Source organism: Mauremys reevesii, linkage group 18 (genome assembly GCF_016161935.1).
Source record: "Mauremys reevesii isolate NIE-2019 linkage group 18, ASM1616193v1, whole genome shotgun sequence".
In the NCBI taxonomy this organism is placed as follows: Eukaryota; Metazoa; Chordata; order Testudines; family Geoemydidae; genus Mauremys; species Mauremys reevesii.
The window spans coordinates 16,210,715-16,229,939 of record NC_052640.1 but is presented as its reverse complement, the minus strand read 5'-3'; the positions used below and the strand labels follow the sequence as shown (position 1 = coordinate 16,229,939).

Genomic DNA, 19,225 nt, shown 5'->3' with positions numbered 1-19,225 from the left:
TTACCACAGGCCATTTACTTTTGTGTTCCTATCACTGGCAAGTTTCAAACTCAGGGCAGTTTTACTCTGAAAATAAGCTTGTTAAAAGCGGCACCTTACTGAACAGATCTGTTCAAAGCCCTATCTATTTACTTTAAAATACGGTTTGGTTTTGTTATTCCTGTTAGCCCTGCTGAGTTAGCGCAGTAAGAAAATGAGCTCAATTCCTCTCCTTCTTGTGCATCATCAATTGAATTAATTAAATTCAAACCAGATACTCTTGTGCATAATCTCTGAAGACCCAGTTTATGCAGGTGACACAGAGCCTATTTTAGGCTGCAGAGTGCAACTGCCTGATTATTAAGCAGTATTTCACACAGCAAAAGCATTCTACCTGTCCTCCGTGATCCTCATTGACTGCCATTCAATTTCTGGCAAGGTATTAGGTGCTGGCTTTCACCTACAAAGCCCTCAGTGGTTTGCCTCATGGCCACATGAGAAACAGCTTCTCTTCTCATGTGATAGGACAGCAGTTGTAATCAGCTGGCAGTTTAAAGAGAAAGCATTATTTTCTGAGTGAGGAGAGTCCTCAGTGAGTACTTTTCCATGCTGGTCCACCAAGTACCAGGGTTAGGAAACTGCAAATCATGTTGCAAGGCATCTAAATTCCCAGGGTTTTTCCTGTGGGAGGAGCGGATTAGGAAGGAGAAATCTGTGATGTAGGGGAGGAGCCAAGAGAAGTCTGCGTGAGGATGGGAAGATTCATATAATTATGGCCTTTTTTGAACCATTGAGTTGTATTGGTTTAAACTGGTTTCGGTAGCACCCACATGAGAGGACGGGCACTTGTAAAAATGGATTAAATTTACCTATTTTAAAATCCATTCATAATTTTAATCATAATTGCAAAATTGGGTGACATGACTCTCTTCCCCAACTGATGTCATGCAAAACTTACAATGTAAGATCAGCCCTGTCCTACAAAAGTTCAGCCCTAAGCCCCTGACAAATTCAGCCATTCCTGCAGTGACAGTCATGGAGCATAGTGATTCTTAATGATTCCACTGGCAGATGACACCAATACGTTTTAAAGTGCAAAGTTTCTGCGTATAGATTTTTCCCCCCCTCCTACCCCTGGCACGCAGAAGAAGATATTGTCAGATCTGAAGCCCCACTCAGAACCTCACCAAAAGACAGGCAGCTTTTAATACAGCTGCTGAGAGGCCTGTTTTATGGGGCTGGGCTATAGTAGCTGACACAGTGTTTTGGTGTGGGAAAGCAGCCTGGCAGGAAAGTTGCTTGTGTAATATATGATTATAAATCATGTAAACCATGAAATTAAAGTTTCTTCCTTCACATAAGGACTTATCAAAAACATTACTCTGGCTCACGTACTGTCATCCTTACTGGATCAAATGCTTTCTAAAAGGTTGGTGAGGACTTCAGGATGTGACCCTGTGTTATTTACGACTAATATTTCAGTGTTCTTCCCACAACAGTTCTATGCTTCCCTGAAAAAGCCCAAAGGACATCCCATGTCCCCCTTCCATTTTACACCACACTTCCCTCAAGGACAAAATCCCCAGCCAGCATCTTTCTGGGCGAGAAGAACTGAAAGGGAAAGAGCCCCATAAGGGCCAGTTAATAACATGCTGCTAATTCATCAGCTAGAAAAATGCTGAGTTAAGTGACATGAGGCATTTGCTCCTCCCAGGGGCTGAGTTCCACCTTAGCAACACTCCTGTTCCAGGGCCTGATTAGTGGGAAGCTAGAAAGCGAGGTCTCCCTAATGACACTGCAGACCACCATTGGCTTTTCACCCTAACCCTCTTCAGTCCATTGCGCCAGCAGCAACTATCACTCGTCATCACCTGAAACCCATCCCATTCCAGCAGCCACCATCAAATCAATGGCAATAAACAGAACAGCACTTTTCATCTTCAAGCCACTGTATGAACTAATGAAGCCTCAAAACTACCAGGTGAGGGAGGGAAGCATTATCCTCATTCTGCAGGGGAAACAGATGCTCAGGTAGGTTAAGCGATTTGCCTAGGATGACAAATGGAGTTAGTAAAGAGCTGGGATTAGAACAGGGATTTCTGGCGCCCACTCACACATTCAGACCACTAGACTACGTCTCTCACTAGCCTTGGTGAGAAAAATTTGGCCATATGCCTTTACCCGATCCCTTAGCACATGAATATAGGGCCAAATTCCCACGTGCAATTCCATGCACTTAGTGGGCTTACACTTTGGATGAATATGGCCCTGTATTCTTTCCTGAGTGTGACCCCTTCCAAATAGCACCAAGACTGGAAATAGCTCCTTCATCAGATGGGCACTTTGCGTGTACCTAAGAGATCTCCAAGTGACAGCAGCAGAAATGAGCATCAGGGAAACACAGAGCTAACCCCTGTATTGCAGGTGTTGGGTCAGTGAGGTCACTGTGCCACCTCTAATCCTTGCATGTAAAAGGAGAAAGGAAGGAGATTATGGCAACGTTGGAAAGAGTGTACTGGAAGGACTCACCTTGATTGAACCACTCCTCTAATTACCAGAAAAGCAGTAAAGGAAAAACAAAAGTTTACAGGAAGGAAGAAGATACAAAGGAACAATCACAAAGAGGCAGAATTTCACAGCACAGAAACAAACCTGAAATTCACAGGGCTGCCCTAACTCTCACTAATAAAAACACTTTCCCCTTCCCTCTTGTTCCTGCTGAAAGAGTGTTTTTTCCCCTGAAGATTCTTTTCCTTTTTAGTTATTTCCAAAAATGCTGAAGGTAGTGGGGGAAAGGAGGCAGACTAGCCCTCTGCAGAGATGTTTGAAATGCTATGATCAATGACCATGAAATAAAATAACAAAACATCACAAGATTTTAAAAAAAATAATCTATTTTCAAGTGCTAGACCGAGAAGAGTAAGGAATTTTTAGTCTAGATTTTCATAGAAATTTAGATGTTTTTAAAAGCAGACTTACTAATGGATTTTTAATACTAAGCCTGCTTGTCCCTCTCAACCCTTCTGATCTGCACATCACCAGCTGGGAGCTCTGCATTGCTACTAGTCAATTCCATCCTAGAAAACAACATGAATTTTACAGCTGAGAGCTGCATAGGAAAAAGGACTAAAACATGCTTGGGAAAAATAATTGGGATTTTCTGCTGAACATTGTGAGCCAAAATTGAGAGGCCACCAAGTATCTGCATCTCTCACTCAAGTCAATGGCAGTTTGTCCTCAATGTCCCTCATGATTTTGGCCCCAACTTTCCCCAAAATACAACCCCCAAATTTTTGGCTGATAAATTCAGAAACCATATACAGACAGAGAACATGTACAGGGCTGGGTCCTATGGGAAGTGGATCGACATCTGACATACAAGAGCAGTGCAGTCATTTAGAAGTCCGCAGGCTCTTCACTCATCAAGACGAAAATCATTAGATCTCAGCCATCATGCTTTCGCTCTCTCTCTCTCTACACAGGGAATATATTTCACCCATCAGATGTATTTTTCACATGCTTCCACCCCAATGACATTGCTCTCAAGTGGCAGGATAATATGGACCCACAAATGGAAAGAGCAGATGGCTCAAGTGAGCATAAGTTAATTGTTTGTAAAGAAAATCATATTACCTTTTCTCATATACACTGTATAAGTCCTGGCCAAGCAAGTGATGTTTTCTGCCTCCTCAAAGAGTTTTTCCAATCGCTAAAGACCTATTTTTTTTTTTATTTAAAATTACATTAGGTCAAGCTGAAGACAGACTGTGGTTACTGTGATACATACTACAATAACTACTGTAGTACACGGAACTAGAATAACTTGACACCAGATATTTAAGTTCAGTATATGTGGGAGGACTAAATTTTTTAAACCTAGGACTGTAGGTTAGGGCCCTCAAATTTGTGCACTCAAATTAGAGCAATTTCATACCTGGCCAATGATCAGCATAAAAAAACCCCAAACAGTCTTTGTCTACCCACAGGAATCTGAGTACACACTAACAAAGAACTGGGTGCCCAACTTGGAAACTTTAAGAGAGAATTGTCTGGAAGTTGTATTTCCTCAACTAATGAGGAACTATAGAAGTTGAGTGGCAGTATTTGAAAGGAAGATAAAAAGGAGGTTTACTGAGACTTTATTAATCCCCTCTTGAGATGCAACGTATTTGTGACACTCGTGCCCAACAGGGAGAGAACAGGTCTAAAGTGACTGACAATTAAAAGCTACTAGAATCATATTTGCAATTTAAATGAATGTAAGAGTGACGGCGTTGTGCTTTTTTAAAAAAAAATGTGATAGATTAAAAAAAAATATGAAACAGGCAGAGACAGGACAACCATGCATGGAAATTAGAGTGTATTTGGCTCGTTTCCAGATAAATCAGCAAATGCTGTGGAGCAAGATGGATGGAACTAATGTGAAACTTTCAGGGGATTTGATGCATGAGGCAACACTGGCACATGATGAGACGCTGAAAACATCAGCCTTCGCCAGCAGTGGACATGAAGGAGCTGGTCATACTTCAGTGCACATAACCACTATTGTTAAATGGATGTTACACATACATATCAATGAGAGAACAGTTCCTAAAATAGTTAGTAATAATGAACAGGGAAGATCAACAATGCCCCAATCCTGCAAGCATAGAATCACAGAGATAGAAAACATGCAACTGTATAACTCTACTTATGTGAGTAGTCCCATTGGTGCCAATGAAGTTACTTATGTTAGTAAAATTACACAAGCTTGCTTGCAGGATCAGGGGGTATACACAGCAATGTGACTCCAAGAATCACTCTTATTTATGAGACCACTATGACACAAACCTTTAGCTTTCTTCCCTCCAAAGCAGCCAGCGTCCTCTTTCTTCTTCTTCTGAGAGCCTCCTGTGCTGGTAGGCTGATTTGCATCCAGCTCTTGGTACTTGTCGGCTCCTGGGACCTCTTTGTGGACGTGATATGAAAGGTTTCGCATAATGCACACACAGTTCTCCACGGACTGTCAGAAGAGATTTAAATTGGGGAAAAAACAAACAAACACCCTCATATCTGCAAACTTTTACATGGGGGAAGAAAATAAAAATTCTTCCTGAGGGAAGAATGAAGTTTTCAAAGTGGATTTGATCAAATAAGCATTAAACCAATGTTTTAAATTTAACTCCCTTCATAAATAGCACCTATGCAAGACACAGGTTCTCTGATCAAAGACACCACCTGATCTTGTTTAAAGAATATAGATTTGACTATAAAAGATGTACTGGGCAGTTACTATATCATCAAACATTTTCCTTTTCCGATACACCATCCCCCCCCACCCCACCCCCGTCCCATCAAGAGACCCATTTAGCTGAACTTTCTCTGGCCCAAACTTCAGGCTTGCACTGAAATCAATAGGAATACAAGCAGACCTTGTAGTAATAGTTAATCCTTAACAGTTCTCTGTAGGTTGCAAAGGAAAACATCAGGTGGTTTAAAAATCAACATACAAAATGGTCTGTGATTAAGTGACAAAACTTTCGAGTGCAGTTTGCTTCTGCAGGTCTCAGACAGACAGACTCATTAGTTTGAAAAAAAATATAAAGCTAAGACATTTTATATAACCAACAAAGCATTCAGAGTTGTAAAGTTCTACTACATTCCCTGATTTCTCAAGTAAATGAAGGTTTTTGGCCTTCTGCCTCATAAGTTACTTTCATGTCATGGGATGTGGTAAAACCATATGGGCCAAGTTGTACCCTTAGAGAGCAATCAACACTTGCTGACTTCAGTGGGAGCAGCATGAGAACAGAATTTGGCCTCGGAACAATATGTACAATATTGTCTCAACAAGACTAAGTTCTCTTGGGCAGGGACTGTCTCCTTAACTAGATTTTATACAGAGCCTACCATAACAGGGCCCCAATTTTGACTTAGGGCATGAACATAAAATAACTGAAGAGTAATTATAATAATAAAATGCTATTGCATTTACTGTAGTATTATCTTTCCACTTGCTTCCTCCCACAATATGCCTTACCCGTATCAGACAAGCTAACAATGTTATCATTCTGATGACCCAATTTATGACACTAGATTATCATTCCAGAATGTCCTTAGACAAATGCAGGCCTATTTTGCAAGAGCAAACAAAACTCAGCTTCTAGTGAAGTCAGAGCTCGACCCCTTAACTAATGCAAACTCTTATCCAAATTGTGACACACAAGATCACCTTGTTATCTGTATCCTTCTTGCCAACTGCAGACTGTAGAGCATGAAGGAGAGCATCCACTAAGCCATCACACTCTCTTAGTCTTCTCCGAGCTTCTGCGCCATCTGAACTTACATTCCTGACAAAGAACAATGCAAAAGCAACATTTAGCACCATAACCTTTACAATAAAAGGTCAAATCTATGCTGCTTTTTTCTACATTTTTGAGGAACCCAACACATGTGGATCAATCTGGGAGTTTTCTGGTAATGAAAAGAGGATCCGCTGGAGAAAGTCTGACAAACCATGGAATCTTCTTTGCCTAGTGTCTGAAAAGCATGGACCACAAACCTGCAAATTATTAACTCTGAATGAAAACTGAATTAGATGGTTATAGGAAGTTTGATCAGTTCATTCTTCTGGGCTTCCATTGCAGCTCAAACCTCATGTATCACAGCTACATTCACAATACTTATAGCAGTTATTACACAGAACAAGCCCAACCCTGTAATCCCAGAAGTGTGTGTGTGTGCTCCTAGGCATTTCTCTCTTGGGTGAATGCTTCTGCTTCTCAAGAGAGACAAGGTGGGTGAAGTAAAGGTTTTTTTTACTGGACCAAGTTCTGTTGGTGAAATAGACAAGCATTTGAGTTACACAGAGCTCTTCCTCAGGTCTGGGAAAGGTACTCAGTGTCAGACCTAAATACAAGGTCGACCAGAGAGTTTAGCATAAGTAGTTAGCACATATTCTAACGGACCATTCAAGGTGAACTTGTTCATTAAAACTCCTTAGTCATAGAGAAAAAACAGAGTGTTACTGGGTTACAGATTGTTGTAATAAACCATAAATCCAGTCTCTTTATTAAGACCATGATTTTTAGTGTCCAGCAATAATGTGAATTTAAGCTCCCAGGCTCGTCATTTGAGAGCGTTGTGCAGATTTTCTTGGAGGATAAGGACTGATAGATCAGATATAGAGTGATCACTTAGTGGAAAAAAGTGTTCACTCACAGGTCTTTTATCATTTTCCTGAGTGAGTTCATTCAAGAGTGCAGCATTTAGTGCACTGGCTAAGGGACAGCTATATGTAGGACCCATGAATCTTGAAAGGTGTATTGTGCGGGGTGTTGATCATTGTAGCAGTGGAGATATGTTTGCAGGTTTTGCATCTCTTGGTCTGGTACCACTTTGACTTGCTGTGTCCTGGTCTGTTCGGAACATGCTTCTGGTGATGAGCTTGGAGATGCTGGGGGGGTTCTTTGTCTACTTCTATATGTAGTTCTTTATGTTGGCTCAAATTTGACTCCAATCCTGTGGAATTTTGCAGCAGAACGTCTCATACAGCAGGGTATCCAACTGGTCTCTTTGTGTCAAGCTTTTAGGCAGGGCAAACTTCGCACAACCTCCTTCGTATCTCACTCTTCACTATCAGTCATTAATTTGCACCAGTCACAAGATGGCGAAACAGCTTCATGGCCTATATCAATTATTTTGCTTCAGAGGTGTGTCTTCCACTGAGAAATCTCCAGCAAATGAATATCTTCCAAATCCACCGCAGCCCAAAAGCGTTAAGAACATAACTGGTACTGTTCTGCTGCCCCAGGCCTGCCCCCTCCTACACCTCCCCAAACCATTTTTAAGGTTTAGTTTTAAGAATAGATGCAAAGCACTTGCCATTGTTAAGATGGCCAGCAACTCTGGAATCTTACAGCTTCAGAGGGAAAAGTTGAGTTATGGAAGGGAGCAGGTGCCACTGAGAAAAAAGTTGCAACTTTTGCCTAGCTGTGATGCAAAGTCAAGGGGAAGTAATGTTTCTGTCATGAGCAAAAGAAAAAAAGAAAAGCAAAACAACATACTGTTTGTTTCCTTTATAGGCCCATCTGCCAGAACCTGAGAAGCAGAAAGAGGACAAGGGAGAACCTTCTGATGGAGATGCATAGGGACTTTGGCAAAAGATCGGACCTCCTCTCTGAGCTACAGAGGAAGGTGCTAGAGCAGGAATGGCAATTCCAGGCTGCAGCTGAGAGGATGCTGGAGAAGGAGGAGGTGGTGGCTGAACACATTGCCCAGGAGAGAGCAGGACCACCAGTAGCAAAAAGTGAGGAGCACCAGCAGCAAATGGACATGTTCAAACACATGCTGGGTATTATGGCCAGCAGGTGCGTGAACAGCCAGGTCCGGGCCCCAGCCCAGGTTCAGGCCCAGCCTCGGTCTGCTGCCATCACCTCCCTGACATGCTACCATAAGCTGCAGCCATGCTACCAGACCGTTCACTCAGTGCTTGTGATCATAGTCCAGAACCACAGGCCTGCATAGGGACATTGCACAGATGTGGTTGCCCCATCTCAATCAAATACTGGAATTGGAAAAGGTTCAGAAAAGGGCAACAAAAATGCTGAGGTGTATGGAATGGCTTCCATATGAGGAGAGATTAATAAGACTGGGACTTTTCAGCTTGGAAAAGAGACGACTAAGGGGGGATACGACAGAGGTCTATGAAATCATGACTGGTGTGGAGAAAGTAAATAAGGAAGTATTATTTACTCCTTCCCAGAACACAAGAACCAGGGGTCACCAAATGAAATTAATATGAAGCAGGTTTAAAACAAACAAAAGGAAGTATTTCTTCACACAACAACACACAGTCAACCTGAGGAACTCCTTGCCAGAGGATGATGTAAAGGCATGGACTATAACAAGGTGCAAAAAAGAACTAGGTAAGTTCACGGAGGATAGGTCCATCAATGGCTATTAGCCAGAATGGGCAGGGATGGTGCCCCTAGCCTCTGTTTGCCAGAAGCTGGGAATGGGTGACAGGAGATGGTTCACTTGATGATTGTCAGATGCCCTAGAAGGAATGAACAGAACAGGTATTGCCCACTGTCAGAAGACAGGATACTGGGCTAGATGGACATTTGGTCTGACCCAGTATGGCCGTTCTTATGTTCTTAATATCTGCAGTATGTGTGTCCACTCCCCCATCATGTCTGCAAGCAGCTTCCATGCTTGCCTCAGGAAAGCATGTCACCACCTTCTCAGGGTGACAAGCCACTGCTGAAAGGCTGCTTCACTGCATCTTGTACCCAATATGGTGCTTGTGTGTCCAAAACGACTGTTGTATGAAGATCAGCATTTTGAAAAGCTCATAATTTAGAATCGGATTCATGGCTTCCCACTGGAATGCAGACCACCACCACCAATGGAAACGGTGCACTGTAATAAATTGCTGGGCAAACACTACAATCTGTCTGCCCACAGCTGACAAATGTTCTCCTGAACTACACTACAGGTTGGAAGGAGCAATATTGTGACAAGTGAACAGGGAGATACTTAAGCATAGCTTAAGTCAGTGGGTTGCGTTGCAGGAGGAGCGCTTATCTCCCCCCCACTTCAGCAGTTCAGGCAGGAGTCTGAACAGTTGTTTTTTTTTAAATTTTTAAATTTTTTTAAATTTTTTAAAAATGGTAGAGCCGGTGCGGCAGGGGTTGCGAGCTCAAAAACTTTTTACCGACAGGTGTGCGCGATCAAAAAAGTTTGGAGACCACTGGCTTAAGTCACTTTTTGCAGTGTGGCCACTCTTCTTTGAGCTAGGCTAGCTGAAATGCAGCTCCTCCAATATACTATCTTGAACTAACAATTCAGTGAAGACAATTCCTTGGACTGTAAGCTCCTTGAGACAGGAAATCTCTCTTTTCTTGATCCTATACACTGGAAGAATTAACTGCTGGTGCCTGCCAATTTCATATTACAATTAAATTTTCCAGGCATTGGAAGGGAATTTAGCTTCCCTACTTCCACTGAAATTAAAGGGAATGAAATGGCAAAATGCTTCTGCACCATGCTTGAGTACATTCTTTAGAAACGTCTATCCATACGATTGCCACCAAAGACCGACATTTACTAATATCAATAGAAACATAGCCAACGTGTCAGCTTCAGGGTCTTTGAATTTCACAATCCCATATTAAAAATGTTCTCTCTCAAAAGTCCAAGTTATGGAATCGCTGCCCTTTTCCATTTGGACTAGGCAGCCAATTTTTCTTCAAGTATAATTACTGCCAATATTGTTCAATATAATTAACAAATTAATCATTTTCCACATCTTTATGGGCACATTGAGATGTTAATTAGACAACTAAAAGGAAACATTTGCTCAGAGACCTTTCAAAATATGAATACACATGTAATTGTAAGTTGCATGTTATAGCTTATTAACTCTCTATAATTAGAATGCACGTAAAATGTAGTGACAAATAAATCCTATTCTTAAACCATAACATACATCTCATACTCATACTGCCAATAAGGGGTGGGAGAAGTGAACACCAAGGATGAGTTTCCATTGGATGCATGGATACTAGAATTCTGTATGATATTTTTTCTCCTCTTGCATTAATCCAATAGCATAAACTGTGAATTCTAACTGTGTGAGACTGAAATTAGGATTCAAATTCTCTATGGTACCATGCAGCAGTTATAAGAATGATCATGATAGATGCTCCGCCTTCAAGTACATTAAAATGGAACACTGCTTGTTGAGCTGAAGGGTGGCAGATATACAATGAGAATGGACCACCTGGAGTTGCATGTCCTATTTCCTATTCCCCTATTATATATTTTAATTTTTTTTATTTCTAAACTTAAGGAAAACAGACAGAATTGTAATGAAGAATTGATCAGATTACTCCACACTGAATTTTTTCCCTCCCCCATCTTCTCTTCACCCATTCAGAAGAAAATTTTAAATGGCTCATTTATGATACCATACTTACAATAATGTTCATTTCATGTATTTTGTGGATTTTGCTCTCAGCAATGTCAGGGATTTTGTATTTCCCTTTTCTTTATACATTTTAGGATTAACATTAATGTAGACATGCAGAGACATATATTTTGCAAATACATCAATAAAGAAAAACTCAACTTGTCAATATTAGAAGTCCTTTGTGTACCTTGATTAATGAATTACCATATTGAAATTTAAGCCATAATTGCATTAAAAGTGATATATGAGGATTTCCAACAGGACATTAGCATATACTGAACGAAAGTAAAAAGAAAGAGAAGGTGGGTGAGGTAAATGTCTTTTACTGGACCAACTTCTGTTGATGAAGGAGAAACTTCTGAGCTACACAGAGCTCTTCTTTGGAGTGGAACTGGAATGTTCGTCTCTCATCCCAACAGAAGCTGGTCCAATAAAAGATATTACCTGACCCCGCCTTGTCTTTCTAATACCCTGGGATAAACATAAAATAAAAAGAATCAGATTAGTAGATTATTAATGCTGTAAAGAAAATGGACCGAGCATCACCAGATGTCAGGGTTTTAATGTCATCACTAGCACACAGCAAGGTTACTACAACTGGTTACATTCCACCTTCCCTCCTGGAACACTATTGCCAGGATGTATCCCCTTTTTATAACTAACTCATGGAGATACACCTGCTTTTGTAGATACCTGGTGTTTGGGACTGTGCCCAGTGGGGTCACCAGGTTTCTGCACATTGTGGGGGTTGGACAGCCAAGGACAACACAGGTGTAGGTATGAAACAGGGTTTATTCCATGTCACAGCAAACATCCCTGGCTCCCGAGGGGACAGTGCACCAACAGCTTCATAAGCAGACTAATCCACAGAGTCCAGATCCCTCCCTACACTAAGGGCTCTCTGTGCAGTTCAGGCAGTGCACATAAAAGGGGAATCCCCAGCTGCTTTATATCAGGGAATGATTGGATGACTGCACTATGTCACACACAGCTGGACTCCCCAGCATGGGGGGGTTGGTGGGGAGAGAAGAGCCTTGGCTGAAACATGATGTGCTCTGGCAATCTCAGTATAACAGCTCATAGGGGCCCTTACAAACCAGAGCAAGTTAGAGCAGCCCTGAAGAGTTAATTTGCACTGGGACTGAAATGCTCCTCAGCCGACTCCAGGATTGGGATAGGGAGGCCTGAAACGTGAGGAAACGCCACCTTTATGGCCCCATCCACAAGTGTGTAGAGCAAAAAGTCTCCTCTGTGTGGCATGGCCTTCAGCACTAATCCCTAGAGGCAAAGTTCCTCTTGGCTTCTCTTCTGCTCTCACCAGTTCTACCTCCTCTTCACCTATCGTACCTCTGCACCCTTCTTCAGAAGCAGCTCACCAAACAGTGTCCCTCAACCTTGTCATTCTCAGTCGGCTAATTTCTTGTCACTGTCATGGGAGAAGCATATCTTCAGGAGAGATTTGAACACGGAGAAGGAAATGACTGTGTGGACCAGACCATAGTAGAAGCTAAAAGAGCAATCTTTAAGCTCATAATAGTAATTCTCTATGGGCAGGCACTAGAGGACACTACCTCTCACACTTTAATACATTGCACCACTCCATTCTCTGAAGGGCTTGCAACCTCAGTTATGTCTTTGATGGAATTACACTTCAAGCACTCCAGTTGTTATAGTTCAGGGATCGGCAACCTTTGGCACGCGGCCTGCCAGGGAAAGCCCTTGGTGGGCCGGGCTAGTCTGTTTACAAAGGGAAGCGGCGCAGGCTGAGGGACGTGCTGGATGCCCTTCCCGCGGCCCCCATTGGTCTGGGACGGTGAACCGCGGTAAGTGGGAGCTGCAATCGGCTGAACTGGCGGACGCGGCAGGTAAACAAACCAGCCCAGCCCACCAGGGGCTTTCCCTGGCAGGCTGTGTGCCAAAGGTCGCTGATCCCTGTTATAGTTTAGGACTCCAGAAACTGTAACAGAATTATGTTATACCACACCCCATATCATCATATTGATGTATACCTCTCCCCCTTTCACTGTAGATCTCACCTTATAAAGGGGAAGATGGTCACTTGAAACCGACATGGGATTATTACTTCATATCTTGTCCTCTTCGCCATGCACATCACTCAAATGTACATTTTCAGCAAAACATACAGATTTAGTCCCACAGCTCTTTGCTAAAGCAAGTTGTGCAGCTAACCTTCTATACTGAAACGTTATGTTGATGTATCTAACAATTTATACCATGTGGAGAAAATCAAAGGGTAGTCAAGCTCTGCTCAAACAGAAAGCCTCTAAACAGAGCTTCTAAAACGAACTCCTTTCAAGAGAGCGATAAAAACTAATGAATACTCCACAGTATCCAGTAGACATAAAAGAGGATTTGTACACTGCTTGGACAGCACGACATTCCAGAGAAAGAGGAGGAAGCTTCACCCGGGCTTAGTGATTACGGATCCAGAAGTTTCTGAACTGTGTGCAACAGACATGTATGCAACATGTGGCAAACAGATTTGTAACAGACACAAACACACCTTTATACATCTAACCAAAGTCTGTGTTCATGGGGTATGAGAGGGGAAACAGGATAAAATATGGGGCCAAAACTTTGGCTGGGGCATATCAGTGTATATCTTAAGTTTGAGAGGGCTAGGATGATATACACAAGCTGAGAATCTAGCCCAGGGGTTCTCAAACTGGGGGTCAGGACCCCTCAGGGGGTTACAAGGTTATTGCATGGGGGGTCATGAGCTGCCAGCCTCCACCCCAAACCCTGATTTGCCTCCAGCATTTATAATGGTGTTAAATAATTTATAAGGGGAGGGGTCACACTCAGAGGCTTGCTATGTGAAAGGGGTCACCAGTACAAAAGTTTGAGAACCACTGATCTAGCCCATGGTATTTGGGCTCAGAGGTCTCAGCTGGTTTTCTGTTGTTGAACTTGGAGGCAGAGAGAGCTCTGAGCCCTGTGTGACTTTTCAAACATGCATGAAGGGGAAAATATTGTAATAGATAAAATAAATCTGACTGCCTGTCCAAATGGATGGGTACAGAAGAAAAAAAAAAAAAGATACTTCAGCTTCTTCTATATGCCAGCGTGACTAACTGGTGAAGAGAATCCAGCTGCTACATATCTGACTGGCTGCATCCTCGCTCCTAGCATCTCTGTGGGACTTCTGTCTCCAGTGCTGTTCATGCAGCAATACAAGTTGTAATCAGAAGAAATTCTATGGTCAGTGCTATACAAGAGCTGATATAAGGTTGCCAACCCTGCAGGATTGCCCTGGAATTTCCAGGAATTAAAGATTAATCTTTAATTAAAAAGGATGTCATGTAATGAAACCTCCAGGAATACATCCAACCAAAATTGGCAACCCTAAGCTTAGGCTACATGATCTGATGGTCCTTTCTGACCCTAAGCTATGAATCTCCTTAACCCTTTGATACCAGAGGCGTTCTCATCTTCAGAGTTCTGCACAGAGATACTGGTCAGTTTGTCCTCAATACTTCGCTCTTTTCTTTCCCTGCACAAGGAACTGTCTTCTTGTTGATTCCTGCTCTCCAGTCCTCCCCAAAAGAGGGCTACAGTAGTATAAATAAGAGAGCTTCACACAGAGGCCTGGTCTACACTACACATTTAAACCGGTTTTAGGAGCGTTAAACCGATTTAACGCCACACCCGTCCACACTAAGAGGCCCTTTATATCGATATAAAGGGCTCTTTAAACCGGTTTCTGTACTCCTCCCTAACGAGAGGAGTAGCGCTAATATCGGTATTACCATATCGGTTTAGGGTTAGTGTGGCCGCAAATCGACGGTATTGGCCTCCAGGCGGTATCCCACAGTGCACCACTGACCGCTCTGGACAGCAATCTGAACTCGGATGCAGTGGCCAGGTAGACAGGAAAAGCCCCATGAACTTCTGAATATCATTTCCTGTTTGCCCAGCGTGGAGCTCCGATCAGCCCGGGTGGCGATGCAGTCTGAACTCAAAATCCAAAAAGAGCTCCAGCATGGACTGTACGGATGTGATCGCTGTATGGGCAGGCAAATCTATTCTATCAGAGCTCCGTTACAGAAGACGAAATTCCAAAGCATTTTAAAAAAATCTCCAGACGCCATAGCGGGGACTCAGCACACTGCTGCGTGACAAGCGTAACGGAAAGCCAAAGAATCAAATGGACGCTCATGGAGGGAGGGAGGACTGAGGACTCAAGCTATCCCACAGTTCCTGCAGTCTCCGAAAAGCATTTGCATTCTTGGCTGAGCTCCAAATGCCTGTAGGGTCAAACACATTGTCCACGGTGGTTCAGGGCATAGCTCGTCAATTTACAGCCCCCACCCACCCCCAGAAGTAAAAGGGAAAAAATTGTCTCAACTCTTCTAAATGTCACCCTATGTCTACTGAATGCTGCTGGTACACGCGATGCTGCGGCACTCAATTGCAGTATCCTCTTTCCCCCTCACTGGTGGTAGATGGTGCAATATGACTGGTAACCGTCCTCATCATCAGCCTTGTGGCAGATGGTGCTGCACAATAGGACTGGTACCTGTCCTCATCATCAGCCTGTGAGTGCTCCTGGCTGGCCTCAGGTGAGGTCGGCCGGGGGCGCCTGGGTAAAAAACTCCTGGTCATTCCCAGTAGATGGTACAGAACAGCTGGTAACTGTCTTCATCATAGCAACAGGGGGCTGAGCTCCATCAGCCCCCGCCCTTCATGTGTAAAGAAAAGATTCTGTACTGCCTGGACTATCATAGCAGTGGGATGCTGCCTTCCCCTCATTTTATCTCACTAACAAGTCACTGTTTCTTATTCCTGCATTCTTTATTACTTCATCACACAAATGGGGGGACACTGCAACGGTAGTCCAGGAAGGCTGGGGGAGGAGGGAATCAACAGGTGGAGTTATTGCAGGGGCACCCCCTGTGAATGGCATGCAGCTCATCATTTCGGCGGGATCTGACATGGAGGGGCTGTGCTCTCTGGTTCTCTGATACACTGCTTCTCTAGTACACTTGCCCCATATTCTAGGCAGGACTGATTCCATTTTTAGATACCATAAAGGAGGGATTGACTCAGGAAGTCATTCCCATTTTTGTCTTTTGCGCCCCCGGCCAATCTCAGCCAGGGGCACCTATGACAGCAGCAGAGGATACAGCACAAAAGGACTGGTAACCGTCATCTCATAGCCAATTTACAAGGGTATGGTAGATGGTACAGAACAGCTGATAATCATCTCTGCTATCATGCAAAAGCAAATGAATGCTGCTGTGTAGCGCTGCTGAATCGCCTCTGTCAGCGGCATCTAGTACACATACGGTGACAGTGACAAGAGGCAAAACAGGCTCCATGGTTGCCATGCTATGGCGTCTGCCAGGGCAATCCAGGGAAAAAGGGCGCAAAATGATTGTCTGCCGTTGCTTTCCCAGAGGAAGGAATGAGTGACGACATTTACCCAGAACCACCCGCGACAATGATTTTTGCCCCATCAGGCACTGGGATCTCAACCCAGAATTCCAAGGGGCAGGTGAGACTGCGGGAACTATGGGATAACTACGGAATAGCTACCCACAGTGCAACGCTCCAGAAATCGATGCTAGCCTCGGACCGTGGACGCACACCACCGAATTAATGTGCTTAGTGTGGCCGCGTGCACTCGATTTTATATAATCTGTTTTACTAAACCGGTTTATGTAAAATTGGAATAATCCCGTAGTGTAGACCTACCCACCCATAGACAGTTGCAATCCACAGGGCCCTGGGCTGGGGGGAGGGATAGCTCAGGGGTTTGAGCACTGGCCTGCTCTAAACCCAGGGTTGTGAGTTCAATACTTGAGGGGGCCACTTAGGGATCTGGGGTAAAATCAGTAGTTGGTCCTGCTAGTGAAGGCAGGGGGCTGGACTAGATGACCTTTCAGGGTCACTTCCAGTTCTATGAGATAGGTATATCTCCATATATTATACATTACACTTCAAATATATTCATAGTATCCCTTTAAGCTATATTGGAATACACAAAGGACAATATTAATCTTAACAAATAAAGATGCTCTTAGGACAAACATAGTGAGTGATTCTGCTAGCGGCAAAATCTTGAACCACCTTACACATTAGTGTAAGCGCATGACTGATTTCATGTAAAAGCAGAAAATCACAAACAGTACTGTACAGAATCTCACACCTGGATTTGACATTCCCCCTCCCCCGCCTTTCCGCTGTAGGAGAAAGTGACCTGGATTCTCTCTCACATCTCAAACGTCTTGCACACTGATCTGTAGTCAGGACTAATGGAAGAGGATTTGTACGGCTGTTTAAATATCTGCTTTCCCTAGGAAAACAAAACGGAGGAACACTGAGTAAATGTTAAATAAAAGTAAACACCTACCAGCGTAGAAACTCATCAGATTAGGATTCTGGTCTGCTGGTATGAAAGACTATAGAAAGAAGTGAGGAGGATGTGAGGAATCCAGCCTTGATTTAGATATGAATGTAATGACAATCACATAGGCCTCTAAATTATATGCAAGTCTCAATATAACATTTAAGTCTGCAGTAACAAGGTTGACTTTTACCACCTCTGGGATAGGTGTGCAGCCTCTGCTATCAGAGCCACACACAAATCATCCTCAACAGCAAGATTTTTATAGTGATTAAATGCATGGCACTTATTTTTTTACATTGAAAGAATACAAATTATCAACTTTTTTTTTTTTTTTTTTTTTTAAAAAGAGAAGCAACCTCCCTGTTTCATTCTATCCCCTGGCAATCTGAAAATTTACAGGGCAAGCAGCATGTTTCAGGATAGTTAAACAGGAACATGTGAAAAGGTAGGGACCAAAGGGTCACAGAAGAACTTATAATTTACAGAGACAAGGCAGGTGACATAATATATTTTATCGGCTCAACTTCTGTTGGTGGAAGGGACAAGCATTTGAGCTTCACAGAGCTCTTCCTCGGGTCTGGAGAAAGTCACCAGAGTTATAATACACAATGTGCTTTAGTAAAACTTCTATTTCCAAAATGACTGCTGGTGTCAGCCATCTTGCTGAAAAGTAGTATCATTTGTTATCATGTAGAGCTGTCCAAGAAAGAGGAGAGCAGAATGTTAGGGAATAACACAGTCACCATCCTACTTCAGTGCTGGTTCATCAGTCATGAAAAATACTTTGTTTAAAGTGCCCTCGTGCCTCTCTGTGCGGAAAGGATAGTTTTTGTGACGAGAAAGTTAAATTGTTTTTCTTTTTTGATGCACTCCAAGGAATACTTTGATTTTTGGCATAGGTATGGCATATGGGACACTCATTTGTTCCACTGTTTCTTTGGGCTTGTGTTGCCACAACTTGTGACAAAGTTCCTCCTCCACCTTGGTGGGTCCTGCGCTTTTTGGCGGATTTTCTCACCTCAGAGATCTTCCCCTCTGGTGGAACCCACAATCCGGGTCAACTCCTTCTGTGTCTGATCAGGAGTTGGGAGGTTTGGGGGGAACCCGGGCCCGCCCTCTACTCCGGGTTCCAGCCCAGGGCCCTGTGGATTGCAGCTGCCTATAGTGCCTCCTGTAACAGCTACACGATAGCTACAACTCCCTGGGCTACTTCCCCATGGCTTCTTCCAAACACCTTCTTTATCCTCACCACAAGACCTTCCTCCTGGTGTCTGATAACGCTTGTACTCCTCAGTCCTCCAGCAGCACACCCTCACACCCTCTCACTCTCAGCTCCTTGCACCTCTTGCTCCCAGCTCCTCACATGCGCACCACAAACTGAAGTGAGCTCTCTTTTTAAACCCAGGTGCCCTGATTAGCCTGCCTTAATTGATTCTAGCAGCTTCTTGATTGGCTGCAGGTGTTCTAATCAGCCTGTCTGCCTTAATTGTTTCCAGAAAGTTCCTGATTATTCTGGAACCTTCCCTGTTACCTTACCCAGCGAAAGGGGACCTACCTAACCTGGGGCTAAAATATCTGCCTTCTATCACTCTCCTGTAGCCATCTGGCCTGACTCTGTCACATACTGTTTTGCAAGGCTGGGTTTAATGTATTGCCTGTCCCACCCATCAGCTCTGAGACTCAATCCCAGTTCACAATCCTGTCAGATGTTTGCCAAAGATGACCTGTAATTATTAAGAACACATGTAGTAAATTGTGCTGAATTTCTTTGTGTACTTTAATGCAGAATGTCCCAAATGGCAAGTGCTATCTTCAGCACGTAACTCATTTCAAGCCAACCGTTTTTTTCAATTTCAGACAGAGATCTGATGAATTCCACATTTTACTCCTCATTGAATCCCAAGCAATTTAACTTTGAG

The 19,225-nt window shown here is 43.3% G+C and overlaps 1 protein-coding gene across 12 annotated transcripts in view; it reads right to left on the bottom strand.

Moving 5' to 3' along the window:
* Nucleotides 1-19,225, bottom strand: part of ARVCF (ARVCF delta catenin family member) — a 429,897-nt gene that overhangs the window by 60,998 nt on the left and 349,674 nt on the right. For all 12 annotated transcript variants that reach the window (XM_039504866.1, XM_039504865.1, XM_039504868.1 and 9 more), the window contains 2 exons: nucleotides 6,191-6,308; nucleotides 4,810-4,981 (listed from right to left, as the gene is read on the bottom strand). In XM_039504866.1, coding sequence (XP_039360800.1) covers nucleotides 4,810-4,981; nucleotides 6,191-6,308 — 290 coding nt within the window. The remainder of the gene's footprint in view (nucleotides 1-4,809; nucleotides 4,982-6,190; nucleotides 6,309-19,225) is intronic.